Source organism: Parambassis ranga, chromosome 2 (assembly GCF_900634625.1).
Source record: "Parambassis ranga chromosome 2, fParRan2.1, whole genome shotgun sequence".
In the NCBI taxonomy this organism is placed as follows: domain Eukaryota; kingdom Metazoa; phylum Chordata; class Actinopteri; family Ambassidae; genus Parambassis; species Parambassis ranga.
Window position 1 is genome coordinate 43,208,578 of NC_041023.1, and position 19,224 is coordinate 43,227,801.

At 42.9% G+C, this 19,224-nt stretch overlaps 1 protein-coding gene across 1 annotated transcript in view; it reads right to left on the minus strand.

Moving 5' to 3' along the window:
• Window positions 1–1,600: 1,600 nt before the first annotated feature.
• Window positions 1,601–19,224, minus strand: part of LOC114427563 (gamma-aminobutyric acid receptor subunit gamma-3-like) — a 53,372-nt gene continuing 35,748 nt past the window's right edge. The window contains exons 6-10 of the mRNA XM_028395701.1: window positions 17,841–17,923; window positions 14,083–14,220; window positions 9,932–10,084; window positions 4,248–4,444; window positions 1,601–2,424 (exon numbers count right to left, since the gene is read on the minus strand). Coding sequence (XP_028251502.1) covers window positions 2,143–2,424; window positions 4,248–4,444; window positions 9,932–10,084; window positions 14,083–14,220; window positions 17,841–17,923 — 853 coding nt within the window. The 3' untranslated portion in view covers window positions 1,601–2,142. The remainder of the gene's footprint in view (window positions 2,425–4,247; window positions 4,445–9,931; window positions 10,085–14,082; window positions 14,221–17,840; window positions 17,924–19,224) is intronic.

The following is a 19,224-nucleotide window of genomic DNA, read 5'->3' on the forward strand; positions in this document are numbered from 1 at the left end:
TAGATAGATACACAGATAGATAGATAGGTTGAATACTAATGATGCTTCACTGTCCCCTACAAGCTAATGGGTTAAATCAGTAAGTAATGGTCCACAGGGTAAGGGCCCTTCTGTTGTTCCTCTAGCATCACTTGAGGCAATTTGATTTGTAATTACAAACCTCTGGGCAGGCCTTATGAATATGTAGGACCCCTAAATATAAACTCATTTTATGCAGCTTGAACTGACTGAACTGGACCCAGATCGACTCCGGCCTCGCTACTGGCCTAACATACATTCCATATATAACGGTATGAAAATAGAAACATTAATTAGATACATCTTACATAAAAGCTTTTCTCTCAACATACAAATACCAGGGAAAAGTGTGTGTGTGTTGGAGGAGGAGGAGGAGGAGGAGGAGGAGGAGGAGGAAAGGGGTTGATTGTTCTACAAAGCCAAACGACTGCATAAAACACCATAGAACAGTAAACAAAACCGAAACGCTATTAGTACCGTCCATGTGTTTTTTCCAACGTGTGTGTGTGTGTGTGTGTACACCCTTATATACGGCATCAATTTTACATGTTTGACCCCATCAAGAGTCATCAACAAGAATCATGTTTCATCCATTTTTCAGCGCTGCTCTATGTACTGTAAATGTATATATATGTGTGTGTGTGTGTGTGTGTGTGGAGTATAAGAATATATAGAACCTATTTGTGACAATGTGCCTTGAGTCCCTGTGTGTGGCAGGATATCAAATATTTCTTTCATTTTTCATCAAGAAGCTAAATTGGAGGCAATAATTCTATGTTTGTACTTTACTGGATGGCATAACTATGCAGTATATGCATGTTTCTATGTGCTTTAGAGTCAAGTGGACCAGAAGTAATACTTCTGCAGCTGAGTTTCTTTGGGGTTACTATATGTTATGCTTTAAAGTTCCCAGCCATCCATCCCATGGGGAAAGTTTGCTTTACATTTAGAGAAGTTCTCTTTGGAGTGGATGGCAACATCTGAATCATCCAAACTCCCAGGGCTGATATAGCCACTGATTTGGCTGGTTTTCAAATTACTAGTCCAACAATCTGGCATCTGTTAATGAAGAATATACATTTCCCAAAATGTCCATCTTTTCTTTCAAACAAAACAATATTTATTAAAATAAGAGTAAACTAAAATGTGAATCTGTTTTCTGTTCTCAGGGGGACATCAGTAGCCTAATTTGCCCTATCCATGTACATAATAATCTCGGGTAAGACATTTGCATGTTTAGTGTTATATTGGTATGTATTTATGAAGTTGGTGGTACATTTGTTGTGTAGGAATGTAAACCAGTATTCATGGAAAACACCCAGATCTTCTTGGCATCTACTGTAAACTGGCACCGCCTGGTCATAAAGCGTAATGAACAAAAGCTCACTGACTCAATAAACAAGATTTTACCAGACAACCACGGCCCCTGACACTAACCCATATTTAACAATTAACAGCTGATGTGTGAGCTAGTTGACTTGCTGTGAAAGAACAACCAATTCTAATAATAAGAAGAAGAATAATAATAAGAAGAAGAACAAGAAAACATTACAACTTTTAGAAAAGAGAACTAATCCTAGGGTACAACTAAAACTAATGTGCTACAAAATGAACGGTGAGTGTTAGTTTCTAACATCTCCAGTGGTGAGAGTGATGTTCTGGGTTTGTTTCTTCAAAGAATAAACAGCTCAGCATGCGGCGGTTTGATGGATGAGGTAATAAAGATAATGGAGGGAACTCTGAAGCTGCTTCTGTCAGTGCCGCACCCTTTCTAAAGAAGGCACTATGGGTGCTTCGCCATCTCGACGGCCAAGATTCAGCTATGCAACCCCCGTCCCCGACCGCCTCTGCAGTCACAGCTGTCTGTTGTTTGGCTTCACAGAGGGGTCAGTTAATGCCGGCGGCCTGTTGTTCTACTGCTGAGCGGCTTATTCACCATGGAGCAAAGTATCATGGCCTTTACACGTGTTGTTTCACATGTCACTCCGTCCTTCACAGTTCCCACCGAGTGGATCCGCCACATTTCCTTCTCTACGCTCTAGCTTTGACCTTGAATCTCGAGCCGCAGTGCAGAGTGGCGGGGGGCCATCAGTTCCATCAGGGCCCACAGATCACGCCCCCTGACTAGAGGTAGAGGTAGCTGACCCAGTAGACGATGTTAAAGAGCAAGAAGGACGTGGGGAAAAAAACCCGGGAGTAGGAATCCAGCTCGCGGATGTTGACGTGGATGCGTCCTCTCCTCCAGCCGCCTTCTTTACACTCCTCGTAGCAGCAGAAGAAACTCTTGCAGTCTTTCCCGTCCAGGCACTCGTACAGGCAGTTGTCATCGTAGTCGTGCCAGAACAGGGAGTTGCCCATTGGCATCATAGTGCGGGGGGTGCGGCCCATGTTGAACGACGAGTAGGCCTGCAGGATGTAAAAAGAGAGTCATGATGACTGAATTTTCCTTAGCTAGATTTAAACACTGAGGACAAACTGTGTCTCCAAGATGATCGTTATGATTGATTATTCTGTGTAAAATGGTGAGTCTGTAAAGACACCTAGCCCTGACGTGTGTTATTGATGTTTTTGAAAAGGAGAAAACACAATCAAACTGCACCACTGACGTGCTGAAAGTGGCGGGTCGTTCTTTGGGTGTGTCCCGTGTGAGTTACCAGCATGTTGCTCTGATAGACTGGCCATTGATTATTGTTGCTTATTGTTTTATTGATTTAATTCAACATATTGCAGCTAAAGCCGACATTTTTAGAGCACAGTGCTGAATAAGTTTCTCCTGAAAATGAATTGTGTGACATCCCTCCCTGATTTATAAAATCACATGGACAACCTAATTGGAAGAGTGGTAGGCGACAGAAAGAAAGAGAGAGAGAGAGACTTAGATGTGTCATGTAGAGTAAGAGAATTGACTTGAGTGGGCGGCACAGTGAAGCCACATGGATGGCGAGGAGAGTGAGGAGGGGTACGAGGCTTCCCCATAGACAGAGCTGTAGCCAAAGTACAGCAGAGAGCCACAAACGCAGAGGAAGGGGACCGAATGTAACGCAACTTAATTGTTCCACCAGAGCTGACAGTCTTTTTTTTTTTTTTAGCCCTGAGACACATTCAGCAGAACTCCTCTACACTGGGAGGAAATAATGAATAAGGAGGGGGGGGAAATGACAGCAGCAGAGGCTGACTCAGTCTTCGGAGATGTGTGCCACCGCCATTAAAGCATTGGCGCCAGGTGCAGTCTTGAGAACGCCCACACAGAGCATTAGGCTCTCGCACAGGAGCGACTGCAGGAGAAGAAATGTTTTCAACTGCACACATGTGCTCATAAAGGACCGTCAGGCTCCTGGGAAGACATTGTGCACTGTATGCTGTATATATGTTGGCTTTCCTGTGGATACAGTCAATAGCAGCTTCTGAAGGCTGATGTTATTAGGATGAGGGTACGAAAAGCAGAGAATGTAGTTAGTGCCCATTTCATTTCTGATAATATGACACCAATAAGACAGCCATTTGCCTCCTTGTGTGGTGTTTTCTCTGTCTGGACAACAAGATAAGCGTCACAGGAGCTGATCCCATGGGGTCCTGATAGTCCCCCCCAAGGTTGCCATGGCACCCGTGAACTTAATCTAATGAGATATTTGTCTAAAGCCGCGGGTTGTCGTGCCGACCGCGGAAACAAGATTTTACCCTCATGTCAGTTTTTAATTTATCATTATTGATACAATAGTGTACATGTGAGCCTCTGGGCACAGACAGAAAGACACACACACACACATGCCTCAGCTGTTGTGTGTAGCTTTCCTTTGTGGTCTTCTTTATAGTCCCTTACTTTCTGTGTGTACAGTTGTTTTGCATCTCTTTGTGATAATTTTGCCGTTGCTCTGCAGATGTTTTGTGCATCCTTTGCATCTTTTTGTGGGTAATTTATGTCTGACTGTGTTATGTTTCATTTCTCTGTGTGTCTTCTTTGTGATAGTTTGCATTAGCTGTAGCTGTTATTAGATCTGTGCTTGTTGTGTTCTTTGTGTCCGAGTTGTTCAGTAGTCTCACTGCATTTAATGCTCTTACTAAGAGCATTAAATGATAGACGGCGTTGCTTCAGGAGCTCTTTTTATGTAGCCGTCCTCAAAGAAGAACATTGGATGTAGCAAAGGTGGATTTAATGTAGACAAAGGGCAAACACAGAGCTAATATATAATTCCAACCCCACAGGCCCCGCTCATGCACCACAGGCTTACCATTCTCTGGGTCTTGGGAGGAGGTTTGTGCATACTGTAGGAGTAGTAATTGAGCATGGCGTACTCAATCATGGCAGCGAAGACGAACAGGAAACAGACGGTGACAAACAAATCCATGGCGGTGACGTAGGACACTCTGGGTAGCGAGTTTCTGGCCACTGTGCTCAGGGTGGTCATGGTCAGCACCGTGGTGATACCTGTGGAGGAAATGCATACTATATGAATGCTGGGCATAGAGAGTCTAATGTGACTGTGTGATGAATAGCTGGTCAGCAGCGGGGTGACCCATGTGTCAGTGATTATATAACATGTGGGCAGAGGTTTATTAATCAGCATTAATAATGCATATAGGGTGTATTCTGGGTAGATCTCCCTGCTCCTGCATCAGTCCTGTCTGCTATTAAACACCCATAATGCGGTGCAGAAGAATTATTAAAAGATAAAAGCTCATTTTCGATTATACAGCAGAGACACATCAGTGTTATGAAGCCTCATGACTCATTCGTTCAATTGCCGTATATCTGTGCAGGAAAAACCATGAGAGTAAGGAGTTATACAGTGTATTTTTTGGACATATTTTAGTGACTTTAGTGCGACCAAAGTGGAGGAAGAATTATACTGTAATTACTTTTAGAGGTTTGGTACTGCCGCTGCTACGCGGAGGCTGCAGATAGATGATAGAAGGACACTCTGCTGGAGGCTGACTGACTCTCGCTGTCATGCAACCTGTTGGCTGCCGCTTCTGCAGCCCCGGGGATCGTTTGCTCACACATTGCTATGCGATCAAACCACAACAGGGGGGGGGGGTGTATGATGTACACAAGTACACAGGTGCTTCAAAGTCATTTTACTGTACTGTTTTTTTTTGGACATCGTGTTGACATACTGACTGACGTACAGACTGCAGTCATTAGGTGGCCTCTTGAGAGGTAAGGCTTTCATTAGTCCACTTGTCTTTTAATGGCACTGATGAATGATGGAAAGGAGCCTTGAACAGCTTGACCTCTCCAGTGAACACTCACATTGAGCTGAAAAGCCAAGTTCCCTGACAATCACCTGTCACCTGCTTGTTTATGAACGTTTTTTTTCCCAAATAATTATGCTGAAAATGACCCGTCATGGTGTTAAGTAGCCTAAGTTATAATTGCAGATAAGTTTTAATTGTATATCATTGTGTCATCAGTGGCATTGTTTGAGAAAATGACTCCCCGTGGTGTCCCCTAACAGAGAACACTGCGTTCGCTTGGTGAAATGAAATCAATTCTTTCAGCGAGAGATGAACCCAGTGACAGCAATGCCCACTGGGGGCATCGATATCCACCGCTGTGGCACACACACACATCATTCTCGTAAGCGCTGCATCTTCCCCTCTCATCCTCCCCTCTTTCTCTTCATGCTGTGTCTCACTCGTCTCCTCCCTTCTCTCCGTCCCTTTCTCTCTCTCTCTCTCCCCCCTCTCTCTCTCTCTCTCTCTCTCTCCTCTCAGTCTCTTTCATCCTCATCTCCTACATGTCTTTCATGGCAGTGTGTGCCACTGTTTTCGCCTGTGGTTTCCATAGAGACGAGTTGCTCCCATCTATTTCAAGCTACCTCTTCTGGTCTAGTGCTCGTCTAGACTTTCTCTTTTTCTGCGCTCATTAGATTTAAGCGCCAGTCTAAGTACATGAACTCTCTGCTGCTAATACGTTAAATCTTACTATGCTCTCTAATCTTAGTTTACTGCAAACATCGTGATGTCAATGTAACAGATAGTGCACACCCTTTTTCTTTGTATTTCTTTTTTTTTATTTCATCACAACTCCCTGCTATTTCGAATCAAGGTCATGTGTTTTCCCCCTGCACCGTTTAATTCAGTCTGTGAAAACTGTTGCTACATGGTGCCATAGCAACCGGGTGATTCCTGTCTGTGCAGGCGATCTAAACCACACAAAGTCTCACATCTACCGACAGAAAACAAGGGGACTGCCACATCCAAGTGAGAAAAGCTCCAGTGCATATGCCTGTTTGAGGCCAACATGCTCCAGAGTGCAAAATAATCTCCATGGTGTGATCACAGCAGCAACAAAAACAGATTTCCTGTTTTTCTACGTGTTGTTTTTTTTTTATTAGTTTGCATAAAACAATTTTATATGTGTGTAGTTGTGATTGAGCGTTGCCACAATATGTTAACAAAGACCAGAAACTGACCTTTGTTATGAGTCCAGAGGTAAATCAGGTGGAACAGACCACAGCTCGTGTCTATAAATAGCACTGAGGACTACCAGTCAAGGTTCGGTGGCCAGGGCACCAGGCAGCATGGATCTCACTACAGGCTGGATGACTGTTTGTGAGGCTGTATTGATACATTTGCTTTGGTTCATCTTCCACCATAACTGCAGGCACATGGCATGCATTATGGACTAACACGTCCTCATCTTTTTTTTTTTTTTTGGAGCTATGCTATTCCACTAGCTGACAGTAGGGGGCAGTGTTAGTAACATACATTGCCAAGCCAATGAATTTTTGCAAATTTTGCATATTTCCCATAATCTCGTTTAACCGCACCATTTGAATAAATGATGCCAATGTTTCAGTATATTTTTTTTTTCCAATAGCAAGAGAAAGGATTAAGACTCACAGCAGCGTAAATGTGTTGTGAAGCTAAATTGAAATTATGCAGTTAAATGAGTTGAAGTGTGTATTATTTGTAGAAATGAAGCCATTTCTGTATTGGAGCTGTGAAGCAATCCTCCCCCCCACCACATCAACACTCAACGTAAAATGTCAATAAGAGCTGACAGTCTCCTCGGCAAGAGCCGTGTTTGTTTATAATAATTATGCTGATGTTTTCAAATTAGTGTGCTGGTGATTGAGGTTAAAGTGCTACACGTGGCAACTTCAATCTAATCTGATTAAAGGTGTTTCACGCGTTGGTGAGGGCCTCGACTTAAAGCCGCGTCGTGTGCATGTAATCAGTCAGATGGCCCTACATGAGTCCCCTCTGACCAAGGAGACACTCGGGACTAAAGAGCCTGAAGCGAGTCTGCTCTCTTATTTATTTACTCAGCCACACATTTTCTAGCATAAAGAAGTTTAATTACAGTAAAGTTCCTGAAACATTAGAGCACATCCATGACCTTGTCTTTATTCTCTGCAGAGAATGAAAATCATGAGCCCCATGATTTAGATTCCTCCGTCTCTTCACAGCACATTTCAAGGGAGTGATGTCTCTGTACCTGCACCTATCTTTAACTCGCTGCCTCCTCGGTGGAGCTCTCCCATGAGGAGTGTTGTCAGCTTTTATACCTAAGCTGACATATTATCATTGACAAGCTTTTGTGGGAAGCCTTTTAAATGCTATCTCTCTTATTTATTTATTTTTTTTGCTGACCACACCCATAAAATGAGGAATAAGCTGCAAGCCAGGATGTAGTATTTGAGACAGTTAATGAAAACCTTTCCACAGTGGGTCTGTGGGTAATTGAGGCTGCCCAAGTGAGAAAAATAACAGTATGAGCTGCATTAGTAAATGCCTGAAAAATGACAAATGCTCTTGTTCTAGTGACAGATTCTCTAGTGGTTGTATGAATTATGACTATTTTATTAATATTTTCCATCGGGAGCAAAAAGGAGGAAATAGTGTGACATTGACATAGAGGCACAAAGTCTGCAGAGGGGTTGTGGTGGATGGATGGGCCATCAAAATGCTGGTCAGCATGGCTTATTTTAGCCATGGCCACAGTACGTTTTTGTTGTAATTTTTACTGCAGCATTGTAAAAACGGATAAATCTGTGCAGTCAGATTTTCCAGATTTTTTGATGTTGGACACAGAGATTTTCACCCCTAACTAACCTCCAACCATGGACCTTTGTTGTATTATACAGCTCTGTAGGGTGATGATGGGGCTTCCACCAGAGCCACAGTTCTTTTTTTGCACTTTCAAACTCTACATTCACAACTTCTGCCTCGGCAACAGCCCCCTGTATCTCCATCAAGATCCATGCGAGGTCTAATTGAGGTCTAATGGGAATCAACCTAAGCTAAGCTCTCTTACTTCTAACCCGCTGCTATCCCAACCTGCTGCTGAGGTAGTAGCGGGGTGAGTGACAGCTCTTTGGAAATGCCACCTGGAACATGTTAGCAACTTGTCAAGGCACACAGCAGTGAGCGGGTGGGTTGGAGGGTCTGGTGGCAGCAGCAGCATCACCTGCCTTTTACAACCTTTCAGTGATCCGACTTGGTCCTGTGACATTTTCTCCCTGCCAGAGGCCTTCACTTTGCTTTACACTTTGGTTTTTGTCCCTTTCTTGTGGCCAGCTTTACCTCCTCTTATCTCTCCTCTTGCCTTTCAGCCTTAGGATGAGGTCTCAGACAGACTATAAAACAGAGGTGATGTACTATAAGAAAGGCTAAATCACTTTGTGCTGTTGGGCTGAATGTGGATGTTTAATAGGAGTTGCTTCTTTGCAGTACCTGTTGTGAGAGGGCGATCGCACTGCCACCCACATACTGTAAGCCTTGATTGTTTCTTACTGTATGCCAGGTGCAGACAGGCCACGCAATAAATAGCAGCAGCAATTGTATGGATGAAGTAAAGCCTCACACACACACACACACACATATATATATATATATATATATATATATATATATATTGATTGACTAGATCTAAGACATTTGGTAAACAAAAAATCAAAGAAATAAGCAAAAAACAAATCCATACTTTTTAAGCTGGATCTCCTACAAATACACTGTGAAAATAAGCCTTCATGTTGTTGTGCCTCTTCTGATCTCATCTGCTTCACACTGTTTTGATGTTCAACTGTCATCGTGTCAACTTTCATCAGCCTAAGAGCAAGAAGTAAGCAGAGCCGATCACAATCTCTCATTATGATCAGCTTTCATGAGGAAATGCTCCAATAATAAGACCAGCTTATTACTGAATTCAACACAAGACGACTTCTACCGGTTTTTTTCTTTGGACTCGATAATGAATAGGGAGGAATAGAACTCCAATATAACTTCTTTATTACCGCAGAGACGTTGCGGATGACCTTCTGTGATATTGGCTTGACTAGCTGGCTGATGAAGGGCAGGAGGGACTGCGTGGAATTAAAGTTCTTCAGATTTGTGTGTGCAGGTGACAGCTGAGGTGAAGGTGGCTGGAGGTTGGAGAGGCTGTATGGGGGTCAGGTGAGAAAATTTGGGTGCTGTAGGTTAATTAGTTACAGTGGAACCTCCTTCAACAGGTATGACCAAAGTGCCAGAGAGCAAGGCAGTTTAGACTCAGGTACTGGAAGTTACATTTGTAGAGGAAAATGAGTGTGAAGTCAAACGCACTTACCTTCAGCACCTTGCACAACATCATCATCATCATCATCAGCATCCACAGGAAAGCACATAAACTAGTGGTCGGCATGCAGTGGAGAGGAAAATAATTCAACACAGATGTCAACTCATGCAAAGAAAAAGTATGAAACAAGCAACACTGATGGCTTAATGCACACTTTAGCACAGACACACACAGTATAATCTTCTTTCACTCCGAAACAATGGTGAGTGATGCAAGTATTACAGTGATGGAAAAGCTTTTGTCGGTGACAAAGACTCAGTTATAATAGTGCAATTACAAAAATCAGAGTGCAAACACAATTACCAGTTATTAGCAACAATAAAAAAAAAAATTTGTATCACTGTTGTGTACCTAGGGCCGTCCTCGCAGGTGTGGCGTCGCTCTTAATCCAGAAGGAGACCCAGGAAAGAACCACAGTCAGGATGCAGGGGATGTAGGTCTGAATGGTGAAGTAGCCCATTCTCCTGCTGAGGTCAAAGTAAACTGTCATCAACACGTAGTCGCCTGTAGAGGGAGGAAGAAAAAAAGAGTCCGTTAACCATCTAAGTGCTCCCTTACCTTTGTGCATGGCCCCTTTTTTAATTCAAACACTGCACTTCAAGTTTGATTATGTTGTCTAAGTGACCCTGCTGTTTTTAAGTTTATACACTTTATAATACACTCGTAAACTACAGATCATCCTCCCCGAGGATCCTGAGCAGCACACAGGCTCAGGAGTAATTAAAAAGGTCTGCTGTGCAGCTGGGATCTGCATCATGCTGATCTCTTATCTTCATCTTCGTCATCAAAACTGGGGACTGAGCCGCATTTTGCTGAGAGATTGTTAACAGCAGGCAGACTAGAGTAGATTTGTCTATGAACTGACAGGATCTAGGTGAAGCAGCCAGGGGCTCATGTATAAGCCCTGGGGAACACCAGCACCCAACAATGAGGCATTTCTGTCATGTGGGGTTTATCTGAAAGAGTGAGTGATATCAGCCCAGTGATCTAATGGGATCGTCAGAAGTGCTGAAGGGCTCTGTGAAGACCTAAGACCCCTTCTGTGCAGCAAAAGACTTCACTGGAATCTGTCAGAATTGTTATTATTGGTCACACAAGAACAGGATATAATTGCTTGTAATCTGTGTAAAATGGAAAAGGGAGGCGGACAGAAAGATAGCTGGAAAAAATAGACAAAGGAGATTTATCAAGTGGACAGAAAGAGAGCAGAAAATGGAAACAAAACAAAAAAAAAACGAAGTCTTCAATGGCTCTGTGAGGCAGAGAAAAACAAGGAGAAGGACAATAGTCCAGCTACAGCAGGATGCTTGTTTTTCCAGCCGTTAATTGTCACCAGCCGGGAGATATAGAGCCACAACTTTCGGTGAACAAAAAGCCATTGTTCCGTAACCTTGACAAAGTTCTCCGAATCAGAGGAGCATTACCTCAGATATGACAGAAGAATGCTTTTTTGATAATCTGCTGCTGCCACTCAGGCATTTCCATGAAAACCATGTCAGATTGAATAAAACATGTGTAGAAGGAGACCTTTTGTCCTCTTCACTCGCAGCTGAATCTCACCTCAGAATGAGAATTTAATCGCAGGTGGAGTGAATAAAGAGAACGTGGTGACACTGGTGCAGAGGAGTGTTTATCGCTTGCACGCCTCCTCCAACACCTATACAAGTACAAAACAGTTATCTGCTCTGCCCTTTTCCAAAGTTCTGCCTTTTTTACTTTTGCACAGTTATGCCTGCAAATGTTTGACTATGTGGAGGACACCCACATCCCTGTGTATCGCTGCAGTGTGGTGACGTCTGCTGTGCATCGTAGGATACAACCCCTGTGTTTACATTTTGTTAGGACAGGAACAACCCCTCTGTTTACACACTCGCGCAGAATACTTATTAGTCCGAGTCGCCTGCTCTACACTTGCCTGCAGAGACTGTAATGCCATCCAGGCAGCTCAGGAAAATCTTTGCTTTGTGAAAACAACATGTATACGAGTGCAAATTGTCCATGAATTTATGAAGAAGTTAATAATTTAGTGATGGATTGCACCGTCAGTGCAGTTTTTTTTTTTTTTTTTTTTTTTTTTACATATGTCTGTTTCACATGCAGCAACACTTCAATTACGGCTGCATGATTTCCAGCTGAGATTTTATGTGACAGTGGTCAGCCTCAGGTTAATGAGCATCTCTTGAACAAGTGCAGCATCAAATGGAAATATCAGAATTGAGAGGCATGGGATGGCAGGCCTGGGATTTCTAGCTATTTCTCCAGAGATGGAAGACTCTATTCAAAAAAACAGGAACGACATGTAAAGCGAGAACAGGAGGAACATCAGCAGTTTTTACAGTGTTACACCAGAAAGTGGCATAATGGAAGCTTTCGGGGAATTTGCAGTGGGATGGGAGAACAAAGCACTGAAGTGTTTAGGACTCCACATCAGGGCTTTTTTGAAGAGGACGTCGCTGAATTGATAACGACGGTGGATTTGTGGAGAAGGGGGGTCCCCAGCGGCATCGTGGCCGGGAATCTGTCCACTCTGTCCTCATTAAAACAGCCCCCATACCTCATGTGTTTATGAGAGATGAAGTATAAAGCGAGCAGAGGGAGAGGCAGAAATAAGACGAGAGAGAGAGAGAGAAAGAGAGGAAGAGAAACACAGCACTTTGGAAGTTTGTCATGATATAAATTAATGATAGGTATTTTTAGCCGGAGATCTAATCATCATGCGTGTGGAGATGGAGCTCCGGCAAGTGAAACAGGAAAAAAGAAACGAGGTAATAAATGAGAAACGGCTAATTTTCTTGAACAGCATGAGGTAGATGTGTAGGTTTGCCGTTTGCTTTTGAGCATCTCAGCAGAAAATTAGTTTGGCTGTGTTTTTTGACGATGCAGCGGGAGTCCAGGAAAACGTATAATTTAGAAGGCCGTCAGCATGACTCGGGATGAGAGTTCTTTTTTTTCTTTTCTTTTTTTATCAGAACCATAAAGATGCAACGACAATTCCTCATTATATATAAACAGGATGCTTGATCAGTATTCCCAGTGGGGGATATAGTTAAACAAACAAACAGGGCAAGTTGTTGGCTGCAGAATGGAAGAGGAAGGCTACAATGAAGCTGTGAAACTAATTCAGACTGAGCTGTTTAAAAAATGGGATGCCACTCCCTGTTATTCCTCTCCTAATCACACTCCTGTTCCTCGAATATTCATGAACGGGAGGTTCAGCTCTTAGAAAGCTGAATCAGGTCACATTATGCAGATCTGATCACGTCTCTTCAAAGACAAAAGACCGTATGGCGCAAACTAAAAGGAAACTCATAAACAAGGTTAAGAGGGGTTAACCATCACTGCATCTCTCTCTCTCTCTCTCTCTCTCTCTGCATTCATTATGCTTCACTGTTACAGCCATTACACTCTGTTTCTATCTTCAAGGGTCACGTGGAGGCATTAAAAATGGATTAGTCAAATGGACTTGTCAAACCCTGTGCCAGTTGAATATAATTACCGACACCTGTTGGGGCAACAGCTTCCCAAACAACAGCCGTACATCAAATCCTCAAAATACACAAAGCCGTGCTGAAAGCAGGAGAAGAGAGCGAAGGAAGAGAAGTGAATAATTAAACGTCTTTTTAATCTTTAATCTTGGTGATTAATGTCAGTGGAAAAACCTATTTGCCCTCACACCTGAGGGGAATACTTATGAGCTTTGAGCTTGTAATTGTATGATTACATTTATGGGCACGGTGCTAATGTTACCCTGGTCCAAACCTTCCGCCCAGCTCCAGCTAACAGTGTCACGACCTGGTGTTTATTTATGGTTTTGTTTTCCTTGTTTTGGGTTTTTAGTTTGATCTGTGTTTAGTTATTGTTATTTTCCTGTAGTCCTGGTGTTTTGTTTCCCTGGGTTTGTGTTTAGTTGTCTTGTCTTGTCTTGTGTTTCCTGTTTTACTTTGGTAGTCCTGTCCTCCCTGTGTATTGTCTTGAGTTTTGCTTCCTGTGTTTTCCCTGCTTGTTGATTACCAGCCCTGCCCTCATGTGTGTCACCTGTGTCTCGTTGTCTTCCCTGGTCCCTGTGTATTTAGTCTTTGTCTTCCCTGCACTCTCTGCCAGTTTGTCTCATCGTCACTCCTGGGGTTTGTTCTCGTCGCTCACAGATGTCTGGACACTTAGCCACCGTCTTGTCTCCAGGTTATGCCATGTGTTTTGACCTTGTTAGCCTTTTTCCTGATTTTTGACCTAGTCTTGCCTCAGGATCTAGTTTATTCTTGTTTTGCCATGCCATGTCGTTTTTTCCACAATTAGTGTGAATTTTAGTTTTGGACCTTTTGCTTTGTGCCCTCCTGGCCTTTAAATAAAGGACTGCTTATGATTTTTAAACCGCTCTGCTATCTGCAACTGTGTCCTCCCACACCACAAACCCTGACAAACATAAAGTTTTATATCCTTTTTTGTCATGTTGTTTGACTCAGGTTGTCGACCTTTCGTCGACCTTTCCGTGGCATTTTACCTACCTGCTGTGGTGGTGAGCACATCCGTGGAGTTTCGGAGCCCCATAAAGTCAAACTGGTAAAGCCTCCAGTATTTCTGATTCGACGTCTCCACTGAGTTTCGTTTCCACTTGTACACAATCTCGTCTCGGGGGTAGCCATCTAGAAAACAGCATGGGGAGGTTTGTTATGTGTGAAAGAAAGAGAGGAATAAAAAGTTGAAGGCAGAGAATACAGGAAGGATTAATGCAGCGATGCAGTTTTTATTGTATGCATGATTTATACCTGAGCTATGCATCATTTATTCAGATTTATACAGTAGGTTTTTTCGTTCAAAGGACCGCAGACCAGATGAGCAATTACTGCTCACTTGTTTGGCTGTATCAATGACAAATATTTATATTTTCAGCAGAGGATCTTCACCAGTTTCACCAGGACAGATTTATTGCTGCAGCCACACTCCCACCTCTGTGACACTCTCTCACACCTTTAGCACAGTTTTTCAACTTGCAAGGCAGCAGTTAAAGCCCCTAAGCGAAGGATTCATTACTGCAACAGATTAAAAAAAATAGAGGGCCAATGTATGATAAGAAAAGGCTGCATTTTGTGCCTAACTGAGCTGCAACTGAAAGCAAGATGCTATTGTCACCTAGCAACCACAACTAGGAAAAAAAAAAACAGGGTTTCAGTGTGCCCAGGAAAGTGCAGCCTGGGATCTTTTGCCATGATGGAAGCCATCCTAAGAGAGTGATTGCGGTCACACATGGAGCTCCAGCGGCTGGTGATTAGCTTACACTTGTACCGACTGCAGCAGCCAAGGTTGTAAAGGCCAGAAAGTGGAGGGTGGTGCAGTCCCACACACACACGCCTGTGCTTCCACATGGGAATCAAACTCCTGCACCAGAGCGCATATTGGACATGGTCATTTCCATAAGAGCTGATACGTGAGTCAATGAAGATGAGCTCCTGTGACAAGTTGAAGCCATTTTACAATGAAATATGAGTGACAGCAATAATGAGCAGAGTGGCGAGCCTTGTTGTGCCCTGTAGTGGAAAGCAGACTAATTATGTAAATGACTTCATTTGGAGGAAAACCATTTATAACCAAGAGGAGCAGCATCACCATGATGCAAGAGGAGTTTTCTTTTTTCGAATATTAACATAGTTGGCGCATGTTATTGCTGTGACATTTCTGCAGACAGTGTTACCAGTGTTCATAGCTACAAAATGTGTTGTGCCTTTAAAGGCCGCCTGAAGCCACATGTTCTCTCACACTGATATAAATCACACCCTTCTGTGGACTTTTCCACCATGATGCCCCATTTTACATTAAATAAGGCCATTTTTTTGTGTCCACTCATCTCTATCTGAGACATTTCCGCATTTTTCCCCAAGCATATTATTTTATTATCTTAATTGTGTTAAATGTGCTTATCTGTCTACAGTATATGCATGCATATGTGAGCGGAAAAAAATCCTCCTCCTCGCCTTGCCTACGGTGTGCCTAGTAAAGATAAGTTATGATAAAGTAAGGGAACAGAAAACAGCTGACTGCAAGCACATTTTTTTCCTACACATACCTGACAGCCATACCTGTATGAAAGGCCAGTAACAGTTTCTCTCCACTGTCAGCTGCTTTGGGAACGAGTTTAATGTGTAAGCATTTAGGATGATTTCCCTTGTTCTCGTAGTTACACGCAGAAGCTTTTTGATGAGGTTTTCAGACTGCGACAACTTGTGTTGCCTGACTGCTCGTGAACCCCTGCAGAGGGTTTTTAAATAAAGCCCGCTGGCAGCCATGATGGAGGTCCTGTGCTTATCTGGGCGAGAGGGAGTGAGAACTGCTGATTAGTACTGAAGCATTTCAAGACCGTTAGCAGTGTAGCTTTGGGACTCCTCGGTATATTATCTGATTAACGTGTCAAAAAATACGTTTTAATAACCATTTCAAGTGGAAAAGGCTCCGTTTCCTGCGCAGAGCCTTCCGTCATGTCCGGCAGCTGTAAGCATTGTGTGGTTAAAATGTAAATATCCTACCAATATGGCAGCACAGAGGGTGGCCTTTAAGGGCTATGATTGCAGCATGTCAGTACTGTAGATAACCACATGAGTGCTAAGTGCTTGTAATCATAGTTGAGGCTTTTCATGACTTTTTATTCTGAGCTCGTTAGAAATTAGATGCTTTAAAGAGAGACATGGTGGCTTGAAAGCTTCTTTGTCAGAGGACTCTGGCTGCTAATTCAAAGCATGTTTGTAAGGTGTCAGATTGCTTGCATAAATGTCTGCCAAGAACACATCTGCTAACAAAAAATGTGCAGAATTAATAGGAAAGATTAGCAAGACCATCAACGCATTCATCAAGTTTATAATGCCCTAACTCAATAAATGGAGAAGTGAAGTGATTGCAGCCATAATAGGGGAGGCTTCTAAATTGCCTCGTGATGAAGAGGGAATATTTTTAAAGCCTGCCACAGTATTAAAATGCATTTACAACCAGGCAGCTTAAGTGGTTAAGAAAGACATGCAGGTGGGTTAGATAGCATTATGTGTTTGGACTGTGAGGGCCAAATATCAGATGTCATGTGTACACCAACCCCCTCCTCCTCCTCCTCTACATCTCGCCGACCATCTGCTGTGGAATATGCCGCTCATGGGCTGGCAGCACATTTATGCAAGACAACCCTGTAAGAAACGCTTTGCTGCTCAGTTAGTTTTAGACTGACTGTGGAGCAGCTTTACATTTTCCAAAACACTTGACTCATACATGCAGACGTGGCCTGTCTGCAAAATACGATACAAAGCACACATACGTAGAGCAGATGTTATGAAACTTTGTTTTCTTCAACCTAGAAGGCTTTGGTACACTCTGAAGTGTACTTAAACCTCTTAAACTCCGGCACAGTGGCCATTTTGAGCTTGTCATTTCCGTTGTTCCTTAATTATCAAGAGATCCTGCACAGATCAAAAAAACCTGAGTGAAGCAGTGAAATGTGAATTTTACCTGAGAAAGGGGGTTGATTGGACTTTATTTGAAAAGACAGCCTCATTTCTGCAGAGACAGAAGTCTGAGCTGAGAGGCCACGTTTTAAAAACACACACCCTGAAATGATGCAGTGATTTGTTTTTTGGTGTAAAAACAGATCTATTGCTGCAAATCTGTTCAGTGAGAGCAGAGACATAATGGAAGCCTATTTACAGTCAATACTTTACTTTTCTTCACTAACTACAGTACTGTAACATAAAGCCTCATCGCACTGGGAACAAATATCACATATGTTTCAGTAGTCAATGGATTCTCTGAATATAATGCTCGAGCGGAGGTTTAATAATGGTCAGTGACACATGCTGCTATCTGTGCTCCCATCAGGTAATGATTACTGATGAAATTAAATCATATCTCACAGAATGGGATGTCTGAGACAACAAAATGACCTCCACACAAAAACCAAATGTAATTTTGATGCTTTTTAGGTGGTGACTAACCTAATAAGGTGATGATGAGGCTAATTTCACAGCAGCAATAAGACATTTGTAGTTTATAATATCGTTTTCACCAGCTGACCCCCCCCCCCATCCTTACAGCCTCTCTGTCATCTAAATCTGCCAGAATGTAAAAACCTGTTTTGCTTATTCTCAGGTGGCTGCAGCCTAAACACTTCCTGCCGCTTCCTTTTTTAGTATTTGTAATTTGATTTTATGGTTTTAATAGGTTTTCCTTATCTGATGACTTCCTTTCTCATGCATGAATATCTGTGTGTGTGTGTGTGTGTGTCAATATTCACAGCTGGAGAAGACGAGGGGACAGGAGTGTTCGTCCATTGGGAAATTATGGAGCTGCAGCTGGCATTCTGCGTTGATGGTCATCCTGCAGAGAGACAGAGAGACATTGTAGAAGGCGCGCTGAAAACGCTTCACATCTTCATTTCTCGGACCACGAAGCACACAGTATTCATCGCTGCTTATATCACACAATATGGCTTTAAAACCAGATGGTGCGGGATCACACTCCATTGCCTGGTTGATGTGTGAAATCCCTTAAAAATGACAGAACTGTTTCATCATCAGCGTCCTGTTTTTTGTTTTTTGTTTTTTTTTACAGTCGGGTCAGGGCCCAGAGGCACGTCCGCCTCTAAAAACAGGACTGTTTAGCTCTGATCACTGGACAAGTCAATACACCAGCTGTTTCAGAGCAGGCATCACAGAGGCACGGGGGGATTCGCTTTGCATGTAAAATCTTAACTTGGTTGTGCTGCTTTAATATTTCATCCTAAAATTCATTCTCAGTGGATAAGGCCTGCGAAAATGTGACTGTCATGAAAAGTGGCTGTTTTTCCTCCGAGTTGTTGTCGCGTCTTTGTCTCTTGCTACAATTTCTCATTAATTGACTGACTTAGAGCACAAAAGAGGAGGCTGGGAGGAAGCGGGAGGAGGCCTGTCTCACTCGTCTTGTCTGTAGGTGAACAAAGTGCAGATGATGTACAGTTCCAATTTGCATAACACGCTCGCTTCCATCCCTGTCAAGAGCCGGGAAATCCAAATTTGGACGAGAGAGAGGTGAAAAGAGCGAGCAGCAACAAACACAGGAGAGATGTGAGCATGAGAGAGAGAGAGAGGAGGCAAATATGCCCCCGAAACATAGGCCTCTTTAAGACCTCATACCCTTTTAATGAAACAATAATTTATCACAGAAACACGCATTAGCAGAAGTGAAATTAGCGAATAAAATCCAAATATTTTGGGGCAACTTTAAGACTGCAAATAGATTCTATTCTCTGTATGTTGGCTCCTTTCTCTTTACACATAATCATTAGGCCCGTTGTTAATATAAAAACAATTATTAGTACAGCTCTGAACTGTTTAAGTACAGATAACAGGCATATTTAAGGCTCAACCATTACAATCATTCCCCTACAATTACGGGTTAGGGTGGAGGTAATAATTAGAACATTTTACGGAAGCCTCCCCTTCCTAAATTAAGAAATAAAAGCTGGCTGTCTGAACAGCCACACTCCTCCCTTCTGTGTATTTGGACATCAGGCAGGCATCACAAGCAACTCAGACAGACCTGAAATTTGCCAGTCAAGACAAATACAATGTAATGCTGGAGTCTGATTTATTTGCCTCTTCATGACAGAGATGCCCTGATGCAGCAGGAGCGGAGCGTCT